The sequence below is a fragment of the Syngnathus typhle genome, linkage group LG6, assembly GCF_033458585.1.
Source record: "Syngnathus typhle isolate RoL2023-S1 ecotype Sweden linkage group LG6, RoL_Styp_1.0, whole genome shotgun sequence".
Lineage (NCBI taxonomy): Eukaryota > Metazoa > Chordata > Actinopteri > Syngnathiformes > Syngnathidae > Syngnathus > Syngnathus typhle.
In genome coordinates, this window is record NC_083743.1 from 16,929,222 (window position 1) to 16,950,236 (window position 21,015).

The 21,015-nt window shown below is 41.0% G+C and overlaps 1 protein-coding gene across 20 annotated transcripts in view; it reads left to right on the top strand.

Annotated features, from left to right (window-relative positions):
- Positions 1–21,015, top strand: part of myo18ab (myosin XVIIIA b) — a 212,181-nt gene that overhangs the window by 100,306 nt on the left and 90,860 nt on the right. For all 20 annotated transcript variants that reach the window (XM_061280031.1, XM_061280032.1, XM_061280033.1 and 17 more), the window contains 8 exons: positions 713–920; positions 1,397–1,506; positions 1,776–1,841; positions 7,253–7,381; positions 9,695–9,838; positions 10,033–10,122; positions 16,548–16,667; positions 16,808–16,919. In XM_061280031.1, the coding sequence (XP_061136015.1) occupies positions 713–920; positions 1,397–1,506; positions 1,776–1,841; positions 7,253–7,381; positions 9,695–9,838; positions 10,033–10,122; positions 16,548–16,667; positions 16,808–16,919 (979 nt within the window). The remainder of the gene's footprint in view (positions 1–712; positions 921–1,396; positions 1,507–1,775; positions 1,842–7,252; positions 7,382–9,694; positions 9,839–10,032; positions 10,123–16,547; positions 16,668–16,807; positions 16,920–21,015) is intronic.

Consider the following 21,015-nt stretch of genomic DNA (forward strand, 5'->3'; position numbering starts at 1 on the left):
GCTCGATCACCTGCTCGTTTGCTGTCACAATGTACCCTACACAAATCCGAAACGTTTGTTGCGGCTCCGAGTCACGACGAGGGGCAAGTTTTGGTTTCCAAGGGTGTTTTTATTCCTCTTCAACGTCTCTCCCATACAGAGCCGCCTTTTTCATGTCCGCACGCCTTTTTCACATGTCCGCACTGATCGCGGTGGTGCCTTTACGGGCAGTCGGAGAAATCAACGCCAACAAAAAAAATTACATCCAGCCTAGTTAAGACCATACCAAAGACTATAAAAATGGGACCCATTGCCTCCCTGCGTGTGTGACGATCATTGGGACTTAAAAAAAAATAAAAAATTAAAAAAATAAAAAAATTAAAAATTGGGTGCGTATTATACATGGATACAAGCTTTTTTCCAGCATCAACATGCCATTTTTAGGGTGCGTATTATACATAGGGGCGCATTTTACACGGAAAAAAACGGTATATTGCACTATTGTACTATTGGTGTACTATTTCCAAAATAAAGACCAAAATAATAACTGACCAAAATTATATTGCACTATTGTACTATTGTGTACTATTTCCAAAATAAAGACAGCACTTACAGTACATGCATTATTTATATAGCACTTTCACAACTATAGCTGTAACAGGACATATAAAATGGTGGAATCTAACCATATTGTGGAGAAGCAATAAGGAATTGAATAAATTATTTCTTTTAGGATGCCCTGATTGACATGGTGCGTCGCTCCAAAGTCCACTTTGTCCATTGTCTGCTGCCCAAAGCGGAGGCAGTTGGAGGAGGAAGCGAGCTGCGTGTTGGACATGGAGAGAGTGCAGATTCAGGGCTCATGACTTTGGATGTTGGTCTCCTAAGAGCTCAGCTACGAGGATCGAAACTGCTGGATGCATTGCGCATTTACAGACAAGGTATTTAAAATAAATAATCAGAATTTAAATACACTGTTTGAATGGTACAATAGTCTTATTTATTTTTAGTATTAATGATGTTTGTTATCCTAACAGTGTGTACTTTGGCCTTTTTCTGGATCATTTGTGAATGACAAAAACTGACTATTTGAAATTTGTAATCCAAGTTTAGATAATCAAATTTGACAATCATCTGCATTCATTGTACGATTGACGTCGTTTGTGCTGGTTCTGTACATTTGAGCCATTTGTTAGATTCCCCTTGTCAATATTTCACCCAGTTATATTATTTTGTTCTTATCTCAATTTGACCAACCATTCTGTAAATTTAGTATTGTAATAGTGTACATGTTAAAAATCCCCATATCTTTTTCCCAGAATTTTCTCTGGTCATCTCGAGAAGCTTAAAGCTTGTTCTCAAGATGTAAAGGCCCTTCTATCTTGACACATTTTTGTCATTCTTTCTACTCGTCCAGGATACCCAGACCACATGGTATTCTCTGAGTTCCGAAGGCGTTTTGATGTTCTGGCACCACATTTGACCAAGAAGCATGGGCGTCACTACATTGTGACAGATGAGAAGAGGGTGAGCGTGATATTTTTCTGGCTCTTTAAATCTGGCGTGATGGGTGAAATACTAAACTACAAAGTATTGGCTATTATAGTAGCTAAGATACTGAAGAGTGTCCTGGATTCAATTATTGAGGAAACGCAGTCTGGTTTCATGGCAAATAGACATACTGTAATGAATAATGTTGGACTAGTTCTAGACTAGACTAGACTAGACTAGTTTAGACTTGTTGGTGATGTCATGTCATGCAAATGTGTCAGCTGGTTGTAATTTTTTGTTTCCAGGCAGTGGAGGAATTGCTAGAATCCTTGGATTTGGAGAAAAGCAACTACCACATGGGTCTAAGTCGGGTGAGTGTAGGTTTATTACATGTATGTAGTGTCGTTTTTTTAAAATATATATATGTATATATATATATATATATATATATATATATATATATATATATATATATATATATATATATATATATATATATATATATATATATATATATATATACGTATATATATATATATATTTACACCCCTGTAAATCGCGGGTTTTGTCACGATACGATTTCACATCGATACAAAGAACTACGATACGATATTTGCCGATATCTTAAAGCCTGCTGCGATTCATTCACGATATATCGCGATATAGTGCGCTCCGATCGTTTTTTTTTTTTTTTTTAATAAAAAATATAGAACAATATCCTGATTTATAACAATTCATACGCAAAATCAACAAGGTACTGCAAACTCTTTATTTAGGAAATTACAAGAGTATTGTAGTATACAAAGTGCTTATTTTAACACTGAACTTTGATGTCGTGTTTTTTCTTTAAATGTGCGGCGAGATTTGTGCTCCCGGAATATTTGATCACCGCATGGCAGGATTTACAAACTGCACGTGTCTTGTCCGTTGAGCCATCTTTTCTTTGGAATCCAAAGTGTTTCCAAACGAATGACTTGAAGCCTAAAGGGGAGCAAATTTCCTCGTCTTTTTGGACACTAGCCATAGCACCAGCCCAGGAGCCGCGTACTAGTTGTCGACTCCCCTTTCACGTGCAGCAACGCCGTGCACTGCTCCCTGCTCCCGGAAAGAGGAAGCAAGCATCAATGAACTGGATTTCAAAATAAAGTCGCTTCTAATGTCCGAGGTCAAACACGGCGATATAAATCGATGTTTACGTTTAGCATCGATGCCAATAAATCGTACATAAATCGATGTGTATCGATGAATCGTTACACCCCTAATATATATATATATTAGGGGTGTAAATCGCGGGTTTTGTCACGATACGATATAATATCGATTTAAAGAACTACGATACGATATTTGCCGATATCTTAAAGCCTGCTGCGATTCATTCACGATATATCGCGATATAGTGCTCTACGGTCGATTTTCTTTTTTTTAATACAAAATATAGAACAATATCCTGATTTATAACAATTCATACGCAAAATCAACAAGGTACTGCAAACTCTTTATTTAGGAAATTACAAGAGTATTGTAGTATACAAATTGCTTACTTTGACACTTAACTTTGATGTCGTGTTTTTTCTTTAAATGTGCGGCGAGATTTGTGCTCCCTGAATATTTGATCACCGCATGGCAGGATTTATAAACTGCACGTGTCTTGTCCGTTGAGCCATCTTTTCTTTGGAATCCAAAGTGCTTCCAAACGAATGACTTGAAGCCTAAAGGGGAGCAAATTTCCTCGTCTTTTTGGACACTAGCCATAGCACCAGCCCAGGAGCCGCGTACTAGTTATCGCCTCCCTTTCACGTGCGTGCTCTGCTCACAACATAACACGCGCAGTGCGCTCCCGGAAAGAGGAAGCAAGCAACAATGAACTGGATTTCAAACTAAAGTCGCGTCTAATGTCCGAGGTCAAACACGGCGATATAAATCGATGTTTACCTTTAGCATCGATGCCAATGAATCGTAGAGCATTATATCGATTAATCGATGTGTATCGATGTATCGTTACACCCCTAATGTATATATATATATATATACACCTGCCATCATGAAAAGGGAAAAAAGCAAATTCATTAATTTTTATTATAAAGTTATTTTCCTTTTAATTTCAGTAGTTTTGTATCATTTTGAACCAAAATCGCAGAATTTTCATAGTTATTTTAAAACTGGAGACGATTCGCTCGGAGGAGCCAACTTCCTGCCTTGCCTCCTCTGAGGATTGCGTAGTCATACAGCTGCCTATGGTATGCAGTTAGACTGAACTGCTGTCTGTCTCTATGTCGTTGTTTAAGTGTTCAAACACTGTAGCTATATTAACTAATTTCCGTAGTTAAGCTGATGTATATAATATCAAGTGTTTTTTGTCATCTTTCTGTAACGTGTTTCTTTTGATGAACAAAACGGCTTTGAAAAGAGACCTTACGGAGGCAACGAAAAAAAGGTTCTCCAGCCTAATGGCAGGGGGTGCTTGTGATCCCGGGATTCTTCATGCGCCCACATGTAGAATAAATCATCTCCAGTTCAAATTTACAGTGAACAACTGAGGAGTAGTCGTCCATTCGTTTATTTTTTGGTTTTACATTTCGTTTTACAATGGAGGGGGGGAGGACGTCAGTGCCTCCCCTGTCATGAACCTCACTGCACGTCACTGATATATATACAGTGGATCCTCGGTTTTCGACCACAATCCATTGCAGAAGGCTGTTCGAGAAGTGAATTGTTCGAATTCCATATCATGTTTTCCCATTACAAATAATGGAAAGAAATTCAATCCGTTCCAAGCAAAAGAAACGCTTCTTTAAAGCATTTTTTCATTATTTTACACCATAAACTGCATAAATAAGTGAGTAGGTAATGTATAAATAATATAATATATATAATAATATAAATAATAATAAACTGAAATAATAGAGTAGGCTAGGCTGGGGAATGTATTGCTGTATCTGTAGCAACTCCACTGTGTGTTTCATTCTAATAGTAAAATACATATCTATATAACAAAAGCACATCAAAAGACCAGCTATTGGATGCTATTTGCTATTGGATGTATCTCACTTCTCTTTCTAAATTATTGAATCATCCTCGGCTTGCCTTGAAAACAAACCCTTCAGGAACCAGACTAGGGCCTTTTTTTCCCAGGTTCTCAAAAAGATGTCTCGCTTTGGCACAAATGGTGCCCTCAGTAACAGTATCCCCCGCTAACTGTTGCTCATTAATGAAAATTAGCAAGAGTTTTCTTCTTCCAGCACCTGTGGCCGTTGTTTGGTAAGCACAGTCGCCCCTCTCGCAATATCACTTCCTTTAAGAGCGTCTTTGTTTTTCAGGATCGAGCTTATTGTCGATTTTGCCATGCAAACTCCCGCGCCAACTCTGACACACGCACACCTGACTCATATTTTGCGATTAATTCTTTTTTAAATTCAACCCGTTTTGCGCACCTCTTTCCTCTTTTCGCCATGATCAGTTTACTGCTCCCACTTGCTTCCTTTGGAGGCATGATTAGAGTTGATGCAATCCTCAGAATAACGAGAATGTACCGTAATTTCCGGACTATAAACCGCACCGGACTATAAGCCGCACCAGCTAAAATCCAGGGATATTTTAGTTTTTTTCTTACATAAACCGCACCGGACTATAAGCTGCACGTGCACATGCGTTTTTTACAAAGAAAGACAGTACACAGAAAGCCTTTTTAAAGTTTTAATAACATACTTTAACATGTCTGTCTAAACATTGCCTGTGACGCAGCAGTAGTACCGCAGCAACACGGAAGTGTGCATGCGAGTTATTAACAAAGAAAGACTGGACACAGAAAGCTTTTTTAAAGTTTTAATAACATGCCTTAACATTTCTTTCCAAACACTGCCTGTGACGCGGCAGTAATACCGCAGCAACACGGAAGTAACACAGCACTAATAGGGTTTGATTAAATAAAACATACCGGTAAAAGTCACTGAGACGCGGCGGTAACACAGTAGCAACACAGTAGCACAGCACTAAAAGAGCTGATTAAAAAAGCATACAAGTAAAGGTAAAAAAAAAAGAGCTTCATCGTCTTCATCTTCCTCCTGTGCATTGAAACCATCGAAGTCTTCCGATTGGAATAGCGTTAGTTATCCTTTGCCACACACTTTCTCAGTATCTCTTTCGTCGTTGGTTTTATGCATTTCTTCTAGCATTTTCCATGATGAGGGTCTGTTCATGCTAATTTTATTCATGCACGAATCGCTAAATTACATTAAACTAGCGAGCGACACGTATAGCTCCAGAGTGGACGGGACCACGAAATAAAGAAAAAGGTGACGCAACACAATGTCATCATCGACTGCCTTTAGCTTAAAAGCGGCATCATATGCATTCCTTTTGTCCCCCATAATGATGGTTTGTGTATAAAAGCTTCCTTTCAGTAATGTCCGTCTTGATCTCGTTCTCTCTCTACTTTGTGTGAATTATACGGCACTATTTGCCTGGCGGATGGACATGCGATCAACACACTACTTTTCTCCCCAGTGACCGTGTCTATATATCCCTCCGCCCAGCAAAGCGGTGCCGCACAACAGCGATCCACAGCCTTTTTACGAGTGTATAAAAGTGATCAAGTCATCACAAAAATCACGGAAATAATCATATATAAGCCCCCCATAATGATGGTTTGTGTATAAAAGCTTCCTTTCAGTAATGTCCGTCTCGTTCTGTCTCATCTTTGTGTAAATTTTAAGGCACTATTTGCCTGGCGGATGGACATGCGATCAACACACCACTTTTCTCCCCATTGACCGTGTCCATATATCCCTCCGCCCAGCAAAGCGGTGCTGCACAACAGCAGTCCACAGCCTTTTTACGAGTGTAAAAAAGTGATCAAGTCGTCACAAAAATCACGGTAAAAATCACATATAAGCCCCCCATAATGACCTTCCTTTCAGTATTGTCTGTCTTGATCTCGTTCTGTCTCATCTTTGTGTAAATTCTACGGCAGTGGTATAAAGGACGTCGCACTCGCGCGGCGATGTTGACAAAGGACGAGGAATTTGATCGATGGATTTAATGATTTAGAGTGCACAGATGGTTTGATAACATTATTGCTTATATAATAGTTATTTGATATATAATTTATATATCGTTGTATGGGCCTGTGGAATATTTTGAAGTGCAAGAGCCGTCAGCGGCGCGCACGCATTGTTGACAAAGGACGATTGGTGGATTTAATGAATTGGAGTGACGCAGATGGTTTTATTAACGTGTTATTTATGTAATAGTTTTTGGAATAACTCTGAATTTTACGTCAGGGCCGTTCTCAGCTCTTAGTTTGTGTTTATGTCACGTTAGCATAGCTATCGTTTAGCCTGTTGTTGCTCGTTCATGACTGTTCTTAGTGTTGGATTTTGTCGAATAAATTGCCCCCTAAAATGCGATTTATACTCCGGAGCGACTTATATATGTTTTTTTCTCTCGCTTTTTTTGGCATTTTATGGCTGGTGCGACTTATACTCCGGTGCGACTTTTAGTCTGAAAATTACGGTACATCAATAAGTTTTGTGTTGTCAAGTTTCAGTGACATTGGGTTACTTAACAGCAACAATTTGGTGTTACTCTCCTTGCTTTCTTGGAAGTAGTAGACAAATACATTTAAATGATAAGAAATCTTGAAAATTGCTTGAGTGGTGACCAAAATCTCAAAATCAATTTCATAATATAGTAGAGAAATACATTTAAAAAATGAGAAATCTTGAGAATTGTGTTCCAGTTAGTATCGTAATATAATGATAACTTTTCTGCTCTCCTCGCTCAGGTTTTCTTCAGAGCCGGGACTCTGTCAAGGCTTGAGGAGCAGCGGGTTGTTCAGAGCAGAAGAAATATCTCTCTGTTCCAGGGTGCATGCAGAGGATATTTGGCCAGACAAGCTTTCAAAAAGAGGAAGGTGAGAAGGCTACTTTATACTCAGGCAGTCGCTGCCCACCTGGGAGTCACTGCGGCAAGATTTACTGCAGTTTCACTCCAAGTCGAAGGGTATCGCTACGGCTGATATTGGCCAGGACACCACAGGGTGCATTTTATGACCAGTTCCAGTCACTGTTTTAACTTTGTCGAACACGATATAAACAACAGCTACAACGATGGAGAATGTGCCTGCTAGAACAAAAGACAGGCAGCGTAGGGGTTATGTCAGGGGTGGGCAAACTACGGCCCGCGGGCCACATCCGGCCCACGGGACCGTTTAATCCGGCCCGCCAACCCTGAACAAATTGTATTATTAAACTTTTTTTTTTTTGGTCATTTTGCCTGCAATGACTGCGTTTCCCCAGTAGATGGGGAAGCGCTCGCCTGCGCATTTACTACCGGAAGCCGTGTCAGAAAGCTCGGTGCACACTCACAAGTGCGTGTACGTACTCAGTAGTACGGATATGGCGCACTCGCACTCTATTTATATCAGTCCCGAATTTAGAGCGTGGGCTGTGACGACAGCATTCTTGTAATTCGCGCGCTGAGCTTTCAGATGCAGTTTTGCGCTAAAGCCACCCACAAACCTTCCCCTGGAATCCTTCCATTAAAATGAGTCACCCAAGGAAAAGCAAGGTGGACACAGTGCCGAGTGTTTAAAAGAGAGTGGCCAGTGTGGCTCGACGTACGCGACGTGACGTTCAGCCACATGAACGTCAACATCAACCCGTCACAGATCGAGGTAAACGGACCAACACTTCGGATCTCTCCTAAGAATTGCCACAACAAATTTTACTCCAGACTATGACGCACTAGCAAAAAAGGGAGACCAACAACACCGTTCCCACTGAAAATGAAGGGGAGGCTCTCAAGTTTGTTGTAAAAAAATGCATTTTGAATATGATTTGTACACATAGGGATTGAAACTAGCGACCATTCTAATTTTCAAACAATGCAGGATGCTCAAGGACATTGATGCACCACCTGTTTGCGACTAATCTTAACCTGTAAAGTTCTTAAGGCTTACTTTAAGGAAGTGTTTCCCGTTTCCTCACCTCTGTTACCAGGTGTTTGCGAGTTAAAACTCTGCTCTGATTTTCAGATACCCCTCACTGTGTTGTCGTTTTGATTACTTTATTTGGGTGTATGCTTTCACCGATTCTTCAAGATGATATATTTGGTCAGAATGTTTGCCGTTTGATGTGATCTCATAAGATAAACATCTTTCATTAATCTGACCTGCAGGCACTGAAGTGATGGAGACTGTTATTCATAATAACAGTGTCGTATTTTATGAGAATCACTGATAGCAGTTTTTTAGTGAATTATTATTATTTTTTTAATGCTGTTAATAAATGCATTTCTTTTCAAAAAACTTGTTTAGAATATCCTTATAAAGGCCAAAATCTTTTATGCAATGACCTTTACAGGTCGCGTATATTACTTCACACAAACACTACGTCCATCTGCTCCTGGTTCGGCCCTCCGGTCCAAATTTAGAACCCAGTTCGGCCCGCGAGTCAAAAGGTTTGCCCACCCCTGGGTTATGTGCCTGATGTAGGCTTCTTTGACCACATTCTCACATAAAATATATGCCACTGCCAAGCTTCACAGCAGCAGCAAAGCACTGCTCCTCAGTGGTGACTCTCAAATCTAAGTCAGTTATTTCAATGTCATACAAAATATTACCCGGCAGGCTTATGGCAAACATTTAAACCTCATTATTTTGCTAATTTACACATCTACTTAATTTATGGACACCCACTTCTGGATTAACACTCACATTCGGTCTGAACTAGTGTATTAAGGATTAAATTTACGAGTTTCAGGTTTTCGCAAAATGGGCATCCGCAGTTTTAGTTTCCGCAAAATGGGCATGCATGAGTAATGGACGGACCATTCGATATCTGAGACAGGATGGCCACCTCTGAGTAATAGTAAAATGAAGACAAAACTACATCGTACCACTCAAAGGAAATAGATTTATGTGGAATAAATAATACGCGTTACTTGTGTAAGATAAGATTGCTGAGAAGGTTAAGAGTACATATAGGTAAAATATATATATTTATATAAATAAAATGTATTATTATTATTATTATTAAAAACAATCGGCAAATATTGGCATTTGGCTGATTATTTTGGCTGATGTTTGGGCCATAATTGACTGATTTAATCAGCTAGATAATTACCAAAAGGCAACCAAAAAACATGTGCACTTATTCATGTTTTTCGATTTAGTCTTGTTCTTGTCTTCCAATGAAAACAATTCTGTTTGCTTTCCGTCTGACAGATCCAGGATTTAGCAATCCGTTGTATCCAGAAGAACATAAAGAAGAATCGTGGGGTTAAAGATTGGCCATGGTGGAAGCTTTTCACTAACGTCAGACCTCTGATTGAGGTGCAACTCACTGAGGAACAGATCCGTGGCAAGGATGTAAGCATAAAACGTATACGATCATGTGGTTTCGTGTCTTTTGGGATTTCATTTTGCTAAGACATAAATAACCAATTGATAATAAAGTTCTCAAAGTTATAAAGTATTTAAATTTTAAATGAGTGACTATTGAATCATTGAATTATCGACTACACAGATTAATTTTCTATCATACATCTTATGCCGCATTCTAGGAAGAGATCCTTCAGCTGAAACAGAAACTGGAGAAAGTCGAGAAAGAAAGGAATGAACTGAGACTCAACAATGACCGTTTTGAGAGCAGGGTAAATTGCAAAAACACAAAAACAAACAAGTCAATTACAATTGTTTTGAACAAACAAGAAGTGTCTGACAGTGAAGCATACCAAGGTAACAAACTAAAAAAAATGTTTTGCAATGTTTTTTTCGGGGTGTACTAAAAGAAATCCATATCATCGTGGGTCTTTTTTTGCAATAGACGTGTTGATACAGAGGCGTCAGAATCAATATTGCACATTAGTTCATAAAGTTTCCCGGTGCGTCTCGGAAAGCTGCTCCTTGTAGTGCAATGCACACACCTTTCTATCAGGCATGCTGCTGATGATAAATTGGGCCACTGCTAACAGTAAAATATGGAAAAAAAATGCCATCCAATATAATGAAATTAAGTCTGTCACTGACACACTAATTAGATTAATTAATTACGCTACAAATTACACACTATAAAAATTAACGCTACTAATCATGAATGTCAAGTAAGTGTGCAAAATATTCAAATTCAGCCCATTGAGCTATGCGTAGGGTGAGGCGACTTATCACTTCCTTGTTGAGCTACATTGCTCTTCTCTTCCCAGAGTCTCTCGTTTAAATTTGCACCACTTACCTCAAGTGTGCACTTTCTTCCTGTCAGCCCATAGTCAATGGCAATGCCTGGCCACAAATATGTATGTAATTATCAATAAATCAAAGTCAAAGTCAAAGTCAGCTTTATTGTCAATCTCTCCACATGTCACAACACACAAAGAGACCGAAATTACGTTTTTCTCTATCCCACGGTGACGAGACACGTAACACGATAGACGTACAAGTACGCGACACAATATGAAAACAAGAAGGCAAAAATTCAAACAATCAATAGTAAGAGTGATGAATAAATAATAAATAAACAGATAACACTATAAATAAGAGGAGCAAAACGGAGACAGCATGCATAGCGCAAAAGTAAAAAACATCATAAACAAAAAGGCACAAACAATAAATAATTGTTTCACATCATGGTAGTAGGAGGAAGGCATCATTCACAAGAGTGCAGTTTGAAACTAACATGAGCCAACAAAAACCTGGCGTTTGAACAGGGGTTATAGCCACTGGAGCTACAACATACAAAACTAGAAAATGCAATTTCTGGAGAAATTGCGTGTGAAGGCGAGGAAATTGAATGACTTCTGGGGGAATGCTGCAGAATGATGTTGGGATGAATTGAATTACTTGAGAAATGTAGAAATGAGAAGTATAAAATTAAATTTAGGAGAATATGGGGTGAATTTCAAAATTGTAAATGTGGAATTTTTGGTAAGTGGGAAGTTGTGAAATAAGTAGGCAAAAGATGAACAGTTGAAAGTCGGAATGGGTTGAATCGGTTGAAAAATGTCGTAATTAGAGTTGAAAAATGAAATTTTGGAGAATTTGGCGCGAATTTCAAAATTGAAAAATGGGAATTTTTAGTACCGTTTTTTTCCGTGTATAGTGCGCCCCCATGTATAGTACGCACCCTAAAAATGGCATGCTGATGCTGGAAAAAAGCTTGTACCCATGTATAATACGCACCCAATTTTTATGATTTGTTTTTAAAAAAAATTTTAATTTTTTTTTTTTTTTTTTTTTTAAGTCCCAAAGATCGTCACACACGCAGGGAGGCAATGGGTCCCATTTTTATAGTCTTTGGTATGGTCTTAACTAGGCTGGATGTCATTTATTTTGTTGGCGTTGATTTGTCCGACTGCCCCTAAACGCACCACCGCGCTCCGTCCGCGCACGGGAAAGAGGCGGCTCTGTATGGGAGAGACGTTGAAGAGGAATAAAAACACCCTTGGAAACCAAAACTTGCCCCTCGTCGTGACTCGGAGCCGCAACAAATGTTTCGGATTTGTGTAGGGTACGTTGTGACAGACAGCAAACTAGCAGGTGATCGAGCGATCGTTTGATACAAGAGCATTGCGGTCGTATGGAGGGTGTTTGAAGTGAACAGCAGAGACGAAAGGAACAAGGCAAAGTGTTGTGAAATAAAATATTACCTGTAATACGCATTTTGTTATTTGCTGATTGAAACTGATAATTAAACTGTGAATTGAAACTAATAGGTGGAGAGTTATTTTTAAAGTCCTGATGTACTTTCTAAAATTTAAGTGGACCTCACTGCGCACTGCGCAGGGAGCTTAATTTGGTGCGGTCGCGCAACCGCAGCGCGCCGGGCGCTCACTGTCGCATTGCTTAAAGAGCGCCTTTGTGTTTTAGGATGAACAGCAGAGACCAAAGGAACAAGGCAAAGTGTTGTGAAATAAAATATTACCTGTAATACGCATTTTGTTATTTGCTGATTGAAACTGCTAATTAAACTGTGAATTGAAACTAATAGGTGGAGAACTGAACTCTCGCTCTTTATATAGCTGACGTGTCTTGCGCAACCGTTCTGCGCATCTGTAATGGCGGCCTCCGTATGACGTCCGGTCCGCGATGGAGATTAAAAAACAAACAATAGTTGACAATAACACACCATCGAGGATTGCACCATCGCATCAAACGATGTGTCGTCAATTATGAATTTTACTAAGTGTGTTGGGCAGGATGGCTGAATGCGATGCGCGATTGACAACAAACAAGAAGAAAGGTGAGTTTTATTTCGGGGGAGATTTGTCATGTCTCGTCCCCAGTTTTGCTATGTGTCTAGGTTGCCATAGTTTCTGTTCGCGTCGCCCCTCTCTTCCTGTGTCACCTCAATCGATGTAACGTGTTTTGTATTTAAGTCCTGTCTGCCCCTCGCTCACCGTTGGATCATTGCATGTGTTACTGTCATTCTGTTCCTGTCTTTGGTAATGTCACCCTGTCTTTTTGTTCCACGACTTTGTCGATCAGTCCTGTTGTTGGTTTTGTTGTACCATGACTTTCTTTAAAAAAAAAAAATTTAAAAAAAAAAAAATTTTTTGTACCCATGTATAATACGCACCCCAGATTTTAGGACAATAAATTAGTTAAATATTGCGCACTATACACGGAAAAAAACGGTAAGTTGAAAGTTGTGGAATAGGTAGGCAAAAGATGAACAGATGAAAGTTGAAACGGGTTGAATCGGTTGAAAATTGTAGAAGTTAGAGCAAATGTTCAATCCCCATAGAGAATAAATGGGAATTACTTTTTTTTAGGTCACTTCCGGTTTAATTTAGGTCACCTCCGGTTTATTTGGGTCACTTCCAGTTCAATTTAGGTCACTTCCGGTTTAGCTGAGGTCACTTCCTGTTTATTTGGGGTCACTTCCGGTTTATTTGGGTCACTTCCGGTTTGTCAAGTGGCATGGTGGTACGAGATGGTGTAAAATTAGGTATTGAATTTGGCCCAGGCACATTGGCTATCCCGAAGCATGTAGTAGTTCAAAATTTCACCAGGAGATGATGTTAAAGCTTGACATAGGGGTGACCTGATGGAAATGAACAAATCTAATAAATTAAATTGTTAGCAATTGGGAGGACACGACCTGTTGAAACACGTAGCAACACACAATTTTGGAATAGGAGTTTGCTATGCCATAATTTTAAGATGTAAGCTTGAGCAATATCAATTTATGTGTTTAAGTTGGAGGAACCCATTATTGTGTTAAGTACTATTATGTGTTGAGATTAGGGGTGTAACGATTCATCGATACACATCGATTAATCGATATAATGCTCGACGATTTATTGGCATCGATGCTAAAGGTAAACATCGATTTATATCGCCGTGTTTGACCTCGGACATTAGACGCGACTTTATTTTGAAATCCAGTTCATTGTTGCTTGCTTCCTCTTTCCGGGAGCAGGCACGTGAAAGGGGAGTCGACAACTAGTACGCGGCTCCTGGGCTGGTGCAATGTCTAGTGTCCAAAAAGACGAGGAAATTTGCTCCCCTTTAGGCTTCAAGTCATTCGTTTGGAAGCACTTTGGATTCCACAGAAAAGATGGCTCAACGGACAAGACACGTGCAGTTTGTAAATCATGCCATGCAGTGATCAAATATTCAGGGAGCACAAATCTCGCCGCACATTTAAAGAAAAAACACGACATCAAAGTTCAGTGTTAAAATAAGCACTTTGTATACTACAATACTCTTGTAATTTCCTAAATAAAGAGTTTGCAGTACCTTGTTGATTTTGCGTATGAATTGTTATAAATCAGGATATTGTTCTATATTTTTTATTTTAAAAAAATATATATCGATCGTAGAGCACTATATCGTGATATATCGTGATTGAATCGCAGCAGGCTTTAAGATATCGGCAAATATTGTATCGTAGTTCTTTGTATCGATATGATATCGTATCGTGACAAAACCCGCGAGTTACACCCCTAGTTGAGATTGATCTTTATTAGACAAGATATATGTGATTCATGTTGCAATGTTTTGTCCAACCTGTATTTAACATTGGTGTTCCATCCAAACCTGAATGTATTAAGTTGAGAGGAGACATTAAGGTCTAATAGTAAAAGAAAGAACGAGCAAAACAGGAAACATCTCCATCCGGTGGTTGCTACTTGAAGCAAGGTTGCCAAGACAACCAGTGGTGCACCTACATATTACGATGAGGTAATGCCAGAAGCCTATAAATATGTTGCCCGGACACAGAGCGGTCAGGGCGATAGCCGTGACGCTGCCCGGAGTAAACAAACGAAGATGGATTTTTCATTCTTTTTGAGATTGAACCAAAATCTACTAAAATGAATTTCCAGAGTCTTCGAATTAGACTTTGTCAAATTTTAAGCTTCGAGGAAGGCAGAGGAGACAGCCGCCCCGGGCAGAAAGGGGAAGTCGCCAATTTTACTTTTTTGGCTAGGCCCTTCACGGCCAGACCTTTCCTCTTTTTTAAACAGAATTCGGATTTTGGAACAAAGGACAGCCGATCACTCGACTTGTTTAACCAAATAGGATTTTAGACCTTTAGTCTCCTCTTTTGTTTTGTGTGGGTGAGTCTTGTTTTTTGTTTTTTCGACTTCTAATTCTTTTTCTTGCTTATTCATTAAATCTCTTAAGCCTTAATTCGGTATCGATTATTTCGTATTAACTATGTTGAGCATGGTTTTATATGCGGTAATTACAACTTTAAAATGTCTTTATTTCCCTATCATAGTCATTCTTTAAATCCGCTCAATTGTTTTTAAAGTGAAGACAGCTTTAATCCTTAACATCAGGAATTGTCAGATCTGGTTCGAAGTAGTTATCTTGAGCTCAGCTAGGGCGAGGGTGCTCTAGTTAATTAACAAATCCTTGAGGTCTTAACAAAGACATCTAAAAATATCCGTAACATAACAAAAGCATCAAACAACCGAAGGGAGCCATCATTATGGCGCGGTCATTTCGACGACTCGCCTCAAATTGAGTTACTCGGCTCGCGCGTTGGATGGCTTGAGAGGGGTTGGCGTCATATAGAAATTGGATTGATTCTCGTGGAATTAATTTAACTCGGGTGGTCAGCTACGGACGAGTCCCTTCGCCCCGGCTTATTTAACCCGTTACCGGGGAGCTGGAGGCACTTTAATAAAAAGTGCCCGTTTGACAGGTTTGATATGGGGCACTTCCGGTTTACCTGAGGTCACTTCTGGTTCATTTGGGTGACTTCCGGTTTGATTTGGGGCACTTCTGGTTCATTCTCAGTTCATTCAGGGGGCACTTCAGGGTCAATCCAAGATGGCCGCCACACTGGAAGTGGGGGTTAAGGGGTGAATTGTGTAAGCATCGTGGAAGTGGGGGTGAAAGGGGTGAATATGGCAAGCATAAGGTGAACAACGTGAATAAAGTTGGAATGGGTTAAATCGGTTGAAAAATGTAGAAATTAGAAGGGAAAAACTAAATTTTGAAAAATTTGTTGTGAATTTCAAAATTGAAAATTTTGAATTTTTGGTAAGTGGGAAGGTGTGGAATAGGTAGGCAAAAGACGAACAATTGAAAGTTGGAATGAGATGAATCGGTTGAAAAATGTAGAAATGAGAAGTGAAAAAGGAAATTTTGTGAAATGTTTCGCAAATTTTAAACATGAAAACGTGAATTTTTTTAATTTGGCAAGTTTGGGCATGTCTCCAATGTTATTTGAATATGCTGAATGATGTGAATTTCAAACTGGAACGACGTAAATGTGAAATGTTGAATGTGCCATTAAGAATGAATAGGGAAAAATTTGCCGGAAATTTGTGAATTTTGTAATTTTTGGAATGAGAAAAATTCAAGCAACTGTGTCATGAATATTTGGAATAAGTTAAAAGTGTTAAGCTAGTTAAGCGTCAGAAAAGTGAGCGGAATTTGTAGAATAATAAAGTACAGGAATAACAATAGTGTTCGCCTTCACACAATAAAGTAGAATATTATGTGTGAAGGCCTTCGCCTTCACACTAATAATGTTATATAACTGTGATAACCAGGATTTATGATCATATTTAGTAGATTGCGGAAAACCTCAAGTGTGTGTGTCTGTGTATGTTGATATGATCAGATTACTGAGCTGTCATCGGAGTTGACTGATGAACGGAATACAGGGGAGTCGGCCTCCCAGCTACTGGAAACTGAAACATCCGAGAGACTCCGTCTTGAGAAGGACATGAAGGACTTGCAGGTATATGCACACGCACGCACACACACACGCGCGCGCATGCACGCACATGTTGGTTTTTTGTTACTTTCACTTAAGATTTTGTTACTTTCGCTTGTTGAGCCTGTGCTCAGAGCAATCTTTTGCTTTCACGTATCCATTAGGCCCAGTTTGACGAGACGAAGAAGCAAATGGAATTCATGGAGATGGAAGTAATGGAGGCTCGTCTAATCAGGGCCTCTGAACTCAATGGAGTGTTGGATGATGATGAATCAGGTAAGACCTTTTCCTAGACAAGCGCCTACAGCAAGAGTACCGTCTTTTTCGGACTAAAAGTCGCTCCGGAATATAGGTCGCATTAAAGTTAAAGTTAAAGTCCCAATGATCGTCACACACACACATCTGGCTGTGGTGAAATTTGTCCTCTGCATTTAACCCATCCCCATGTGATTTTGATCCATCCGCTGGGGGAGAGGGGAGCAGTGAGCAGCAGCGGTGCCGCGCTCGGGAATCATTTGGTGATCTAACCCCCAAATTCCAACCCTTAATGCTGAGTGCCAAGCAGGGAGGCAATGGGTCCCATTTTTATAGTCTTTGGTATGACCCACCCGGGGTTTGAATCCACAACTTTTCAGTTTCAGGGCGGACACTCTACCTCTAGGCAACTGAGCTGTTCTTAGCCATAAAATGCACACTAATGTGAAAAAAAACATAGGACCGGGCGTGCGTAAAAGCCATGTCCGAGCCCCATCCACCGTCCCCGGGCAGCCACCCGGCCGAGCGCCGGCCCCCAACTTCCATCCATGGACGTGAAAGAGAGCTCCGTAGAGTAGGACCGGGTGTGCGTAAAAGCCATAATAGTTTTTCAAACCTTCTGTGTCACTCTAAATCCTTAAAACTCTTAGTCCTCTGTGTCACTTACAAAGCCGCTAATGATGTTGGTAGTATGTGGGGCCCTTCGTCATCTTCGTCATCCCGTGATCGAATCTTTGTCCTTTATGTAAACAACCGCCGCGCCGCGCTGCTGACGTCACTTGAAATTCAAATTACAGTAGTCCCTTGCTACATCGCGGTTTGTTTATCACATATAAGTCGCTCCTCAGTATAAGTCGCCCCCCCACCCAAACTATGAAAAAAAAACGCGACTAAAACCGAAAAATACGGTAACTAATCAGTTCAAACTCCGACTCATGTTTGTATTGAACTGATGCTAGTTTGCATTGTATGGGCATGTATTTGCCAAATCCTCTATGCTAATCAACAAACATTGGCTAAAGTTTCTTTGTTTAATCATTTTTGGACACGAGTATGATTTTAATTTTTTTAAATAAAATACCCTAAAGTAGCTGCAAAAAAATATATAAAAAGCTGAATGGTACTTTTCAGTAAAACTTTGAATTATAATTAATCAAACCTTTCAATATTCTTTGCTCTGATGCAATTTGTCTAACTTCTAGGGGTGTAAATCGCGGGTTTTGTCACGATACGATATCATATCGATACAAAGAACTACGATACGATATTTGCTGATATCTTAAAGCCTGCTGCGATTCATTCACGATATATCGCGATATAGTGCTCTACGATCGATACATGTATTTTTTTTAATAAAAAATATAGAACAATATCCTGATTTACAACAATTCATACGCAAAATCAACAAGGTACTGCAAACTCTTTATTTAGGAAATTACAAGAGTATTGTAGTATACAAAGTGCTTATTTTAACACTGAACTTTGATGTCGTGTTTTTTCTTTAAATGTGCGGCGAGATTTGTGCTCCCTGAATATTTGATCACCGCATGGCAGGATTTACAAACTGCACGTGTCTTGTCCGTTGAGCCATCTTTTCTTTGGAATCCAAAGTGCTTCCAAACAAATGACTTGAAGCCTAAAGGGGAGCAAATTTCCTCGTCTTTTTGGACACTAGACATTGCACCAGCCCAGGAGCCGCGTACTAGTTGTCGACTCCCCTTTCACGTGCCTGCTCCCGGAAAGAGGAAGCAAGCAACAATGAACTGGATTTCAAAATAAAGTCCCGTCTAATGTCCGAGGTCAAACACGGCGATATAAATCGATGTTTACGTTTAGCATCGATGCCAATAAATCGTAGAGCATTATATCGATTAATCGATGTGTATCGATGAATCGTTACACCCCTACTAACTTCTAAACATGCTTTTAAATTGTCACTTTAATTAGGATAACAGGACTGAGAAAAATGCTGTCTTGAATCATTCCATGTCAAGCCACCCAAAATTCAAGAACTTCCCCAATGACACCTCTTTTGATTTTTATTCAATTGGGGCCTCAAATTCAAACAGTATTTAAATTTTGGCCCTTTTAAGTTTGAATGTCACGCCGACTTTTCGGATCTGGGATCTTGTTGGCCTCTTGAGGGTATGGGTGTCTAGCATGTCATTTGGAATAGTGGTTTTCCTTGCCAAGCAATTCAAAGTGTCTACCTTCAAAATTACAGTGATCCCTTGCCACTTAGCACTTCACCTTATGTGACCTCAGTGCATCGCAGGTTTTCATGAAAACAAATATTGTGGATATATTTGGTGCATCGCGGCTTTGCAGCAGAATCAGCAGTATCTCTGATTTGCGCTTTTTGTCATGAATGAGGCAGGACAACCAAATGCAACACGGGTTTGATGAAAGGAAAAAAGAGACAAGAAGGGCTGGAATGCCGGCAGAGCAGGACGATGAGGCAAGCTGACGAGCCGGTCAGTGAGCGTGCGTTGTGCTTCATCAAACCAGACAGGCATTGCAAGCTCGTGGTCGGGGACAGGCAGAATGTTAAGCCAAACAGAGTCCAGAGCAGATCATAAAAACAGGCTTTTGCGAAATAGTGAATCAGGAAATAGGCATTGCGCTATACAAAGTCAAAGTCTGCTTTAACAGCGATACAACTGGAGAGGACGCTCTCAATGGTGCCACGGTAGAATGTAGTCATGACGGCCGGAGGAGCTTTTGCCCGTCTGAGTTTCCGCAGGAAGTACAGGTGGCGGTGAGCTTTCTTCGCCAGTGATGCGGTGTTGGTGGACCAGGAGAGGTCCTCACTGATGTGCACCCCCAGGAATCTGGTGCTGCTCACTCTCTCCACCACAACATCGTCGATGGTCAGTGGCAGGTGTTGGGTGTGACCCTTCCGGAAGTCAACAACAATCTCCTTGGTCTTGTTGACGTTCAGCAGGAGGTTGTTATCCCTGCACCACGTGGCCAGAAGGTCGACCTCCGACCTGTATTGAGTCTCTTCGCCCCCGGTGATGAGACCCACCAGAGTTGTGTCGTCGGCATATTTCAGCACGCGGTTGCTACTGTAAGTTGCAGTGCGGTCATGCGTCAGCAGGGTGAAGAGCAGCGGACTGAGCACGCAGCCTTGGGGGGCCCCCGTGCTCAGCGTGATGTTGGCGGAGATTTTGTCGCCAACACGTACCACCTGAGGTCTCTGACTGAGGAAGTCTAGTAGCCAGTTGCAGAGGTAGGTACTGAGGCCCAGCTTGGCGAGTTTGCAGATGAGTCGTTGTGGCACAATGGTGTTGAAGGCAGAACTTAAGTCCACAAACAGCAATCTCACATACGAGTCCCTTCTCTCCAGGTGGGTGAGGGCTGAGTGGAGGGCAGAGCAGATGGCATCCTCAGAGGACCGTTTGGCTCGGTACGCAAACTGGAAGGGGTCTATGGTGGGGGGAAGAATAGATCTGATGTGCTCCATGACAAGCCGCTTAAAGCACTTCATGATGATGGACGTCAGTGCCACGGGGCGGTAGTCATTGAAGCAGGACGGAGCAGGTGTCTTTGGCACAGGTACGATGGTGGCAGCCTTGAAACATGATGGGACGATGGCCTGCTGCAGGGAAATGTTAAAGATGTACGTGAAGACACCCATCAGCTCCCCAGCGCAGTCCTTCAGCGCTCGACCTGGGATGTTGTCAGGGCGCGCCGCCTTACGGGTGTCGATAGTGGCAAGCGTCCTCCTCACGCTATCGGCAGAGAGGCACAGGGGCAGCTCGTGTGGAGGGGGAGGGGTCTTCAGCGGGCAAGTGCTGTTTTGAGCGTCGAAGCGAGCAAAGAAGCGATTCAGATCGTTGAGCAGACGGATGTTGCCCTCACAGCTCTGCGGCGCGGGCTTGTAGTCCGTGATGGTCTGAATGCCCTGCCATAGGCTCCGCGCGTCCCTGCTGTTCTTGAAGTGGGCGGTAATCTTGCAAGAGACTGCCTTTTTCGCTTCCTTGATGCCCCGGGACAGGTCGGCCCTCGCTGTTCTCAAGCCAGCCTCATCCCCCGCTCTGAAGGCTTTGTTCCTGGCCCTCAGCAGCCTGAGGACAGCCCCTGTTAGCCATGGCTTCCGGTTAGCCCGAGTGAC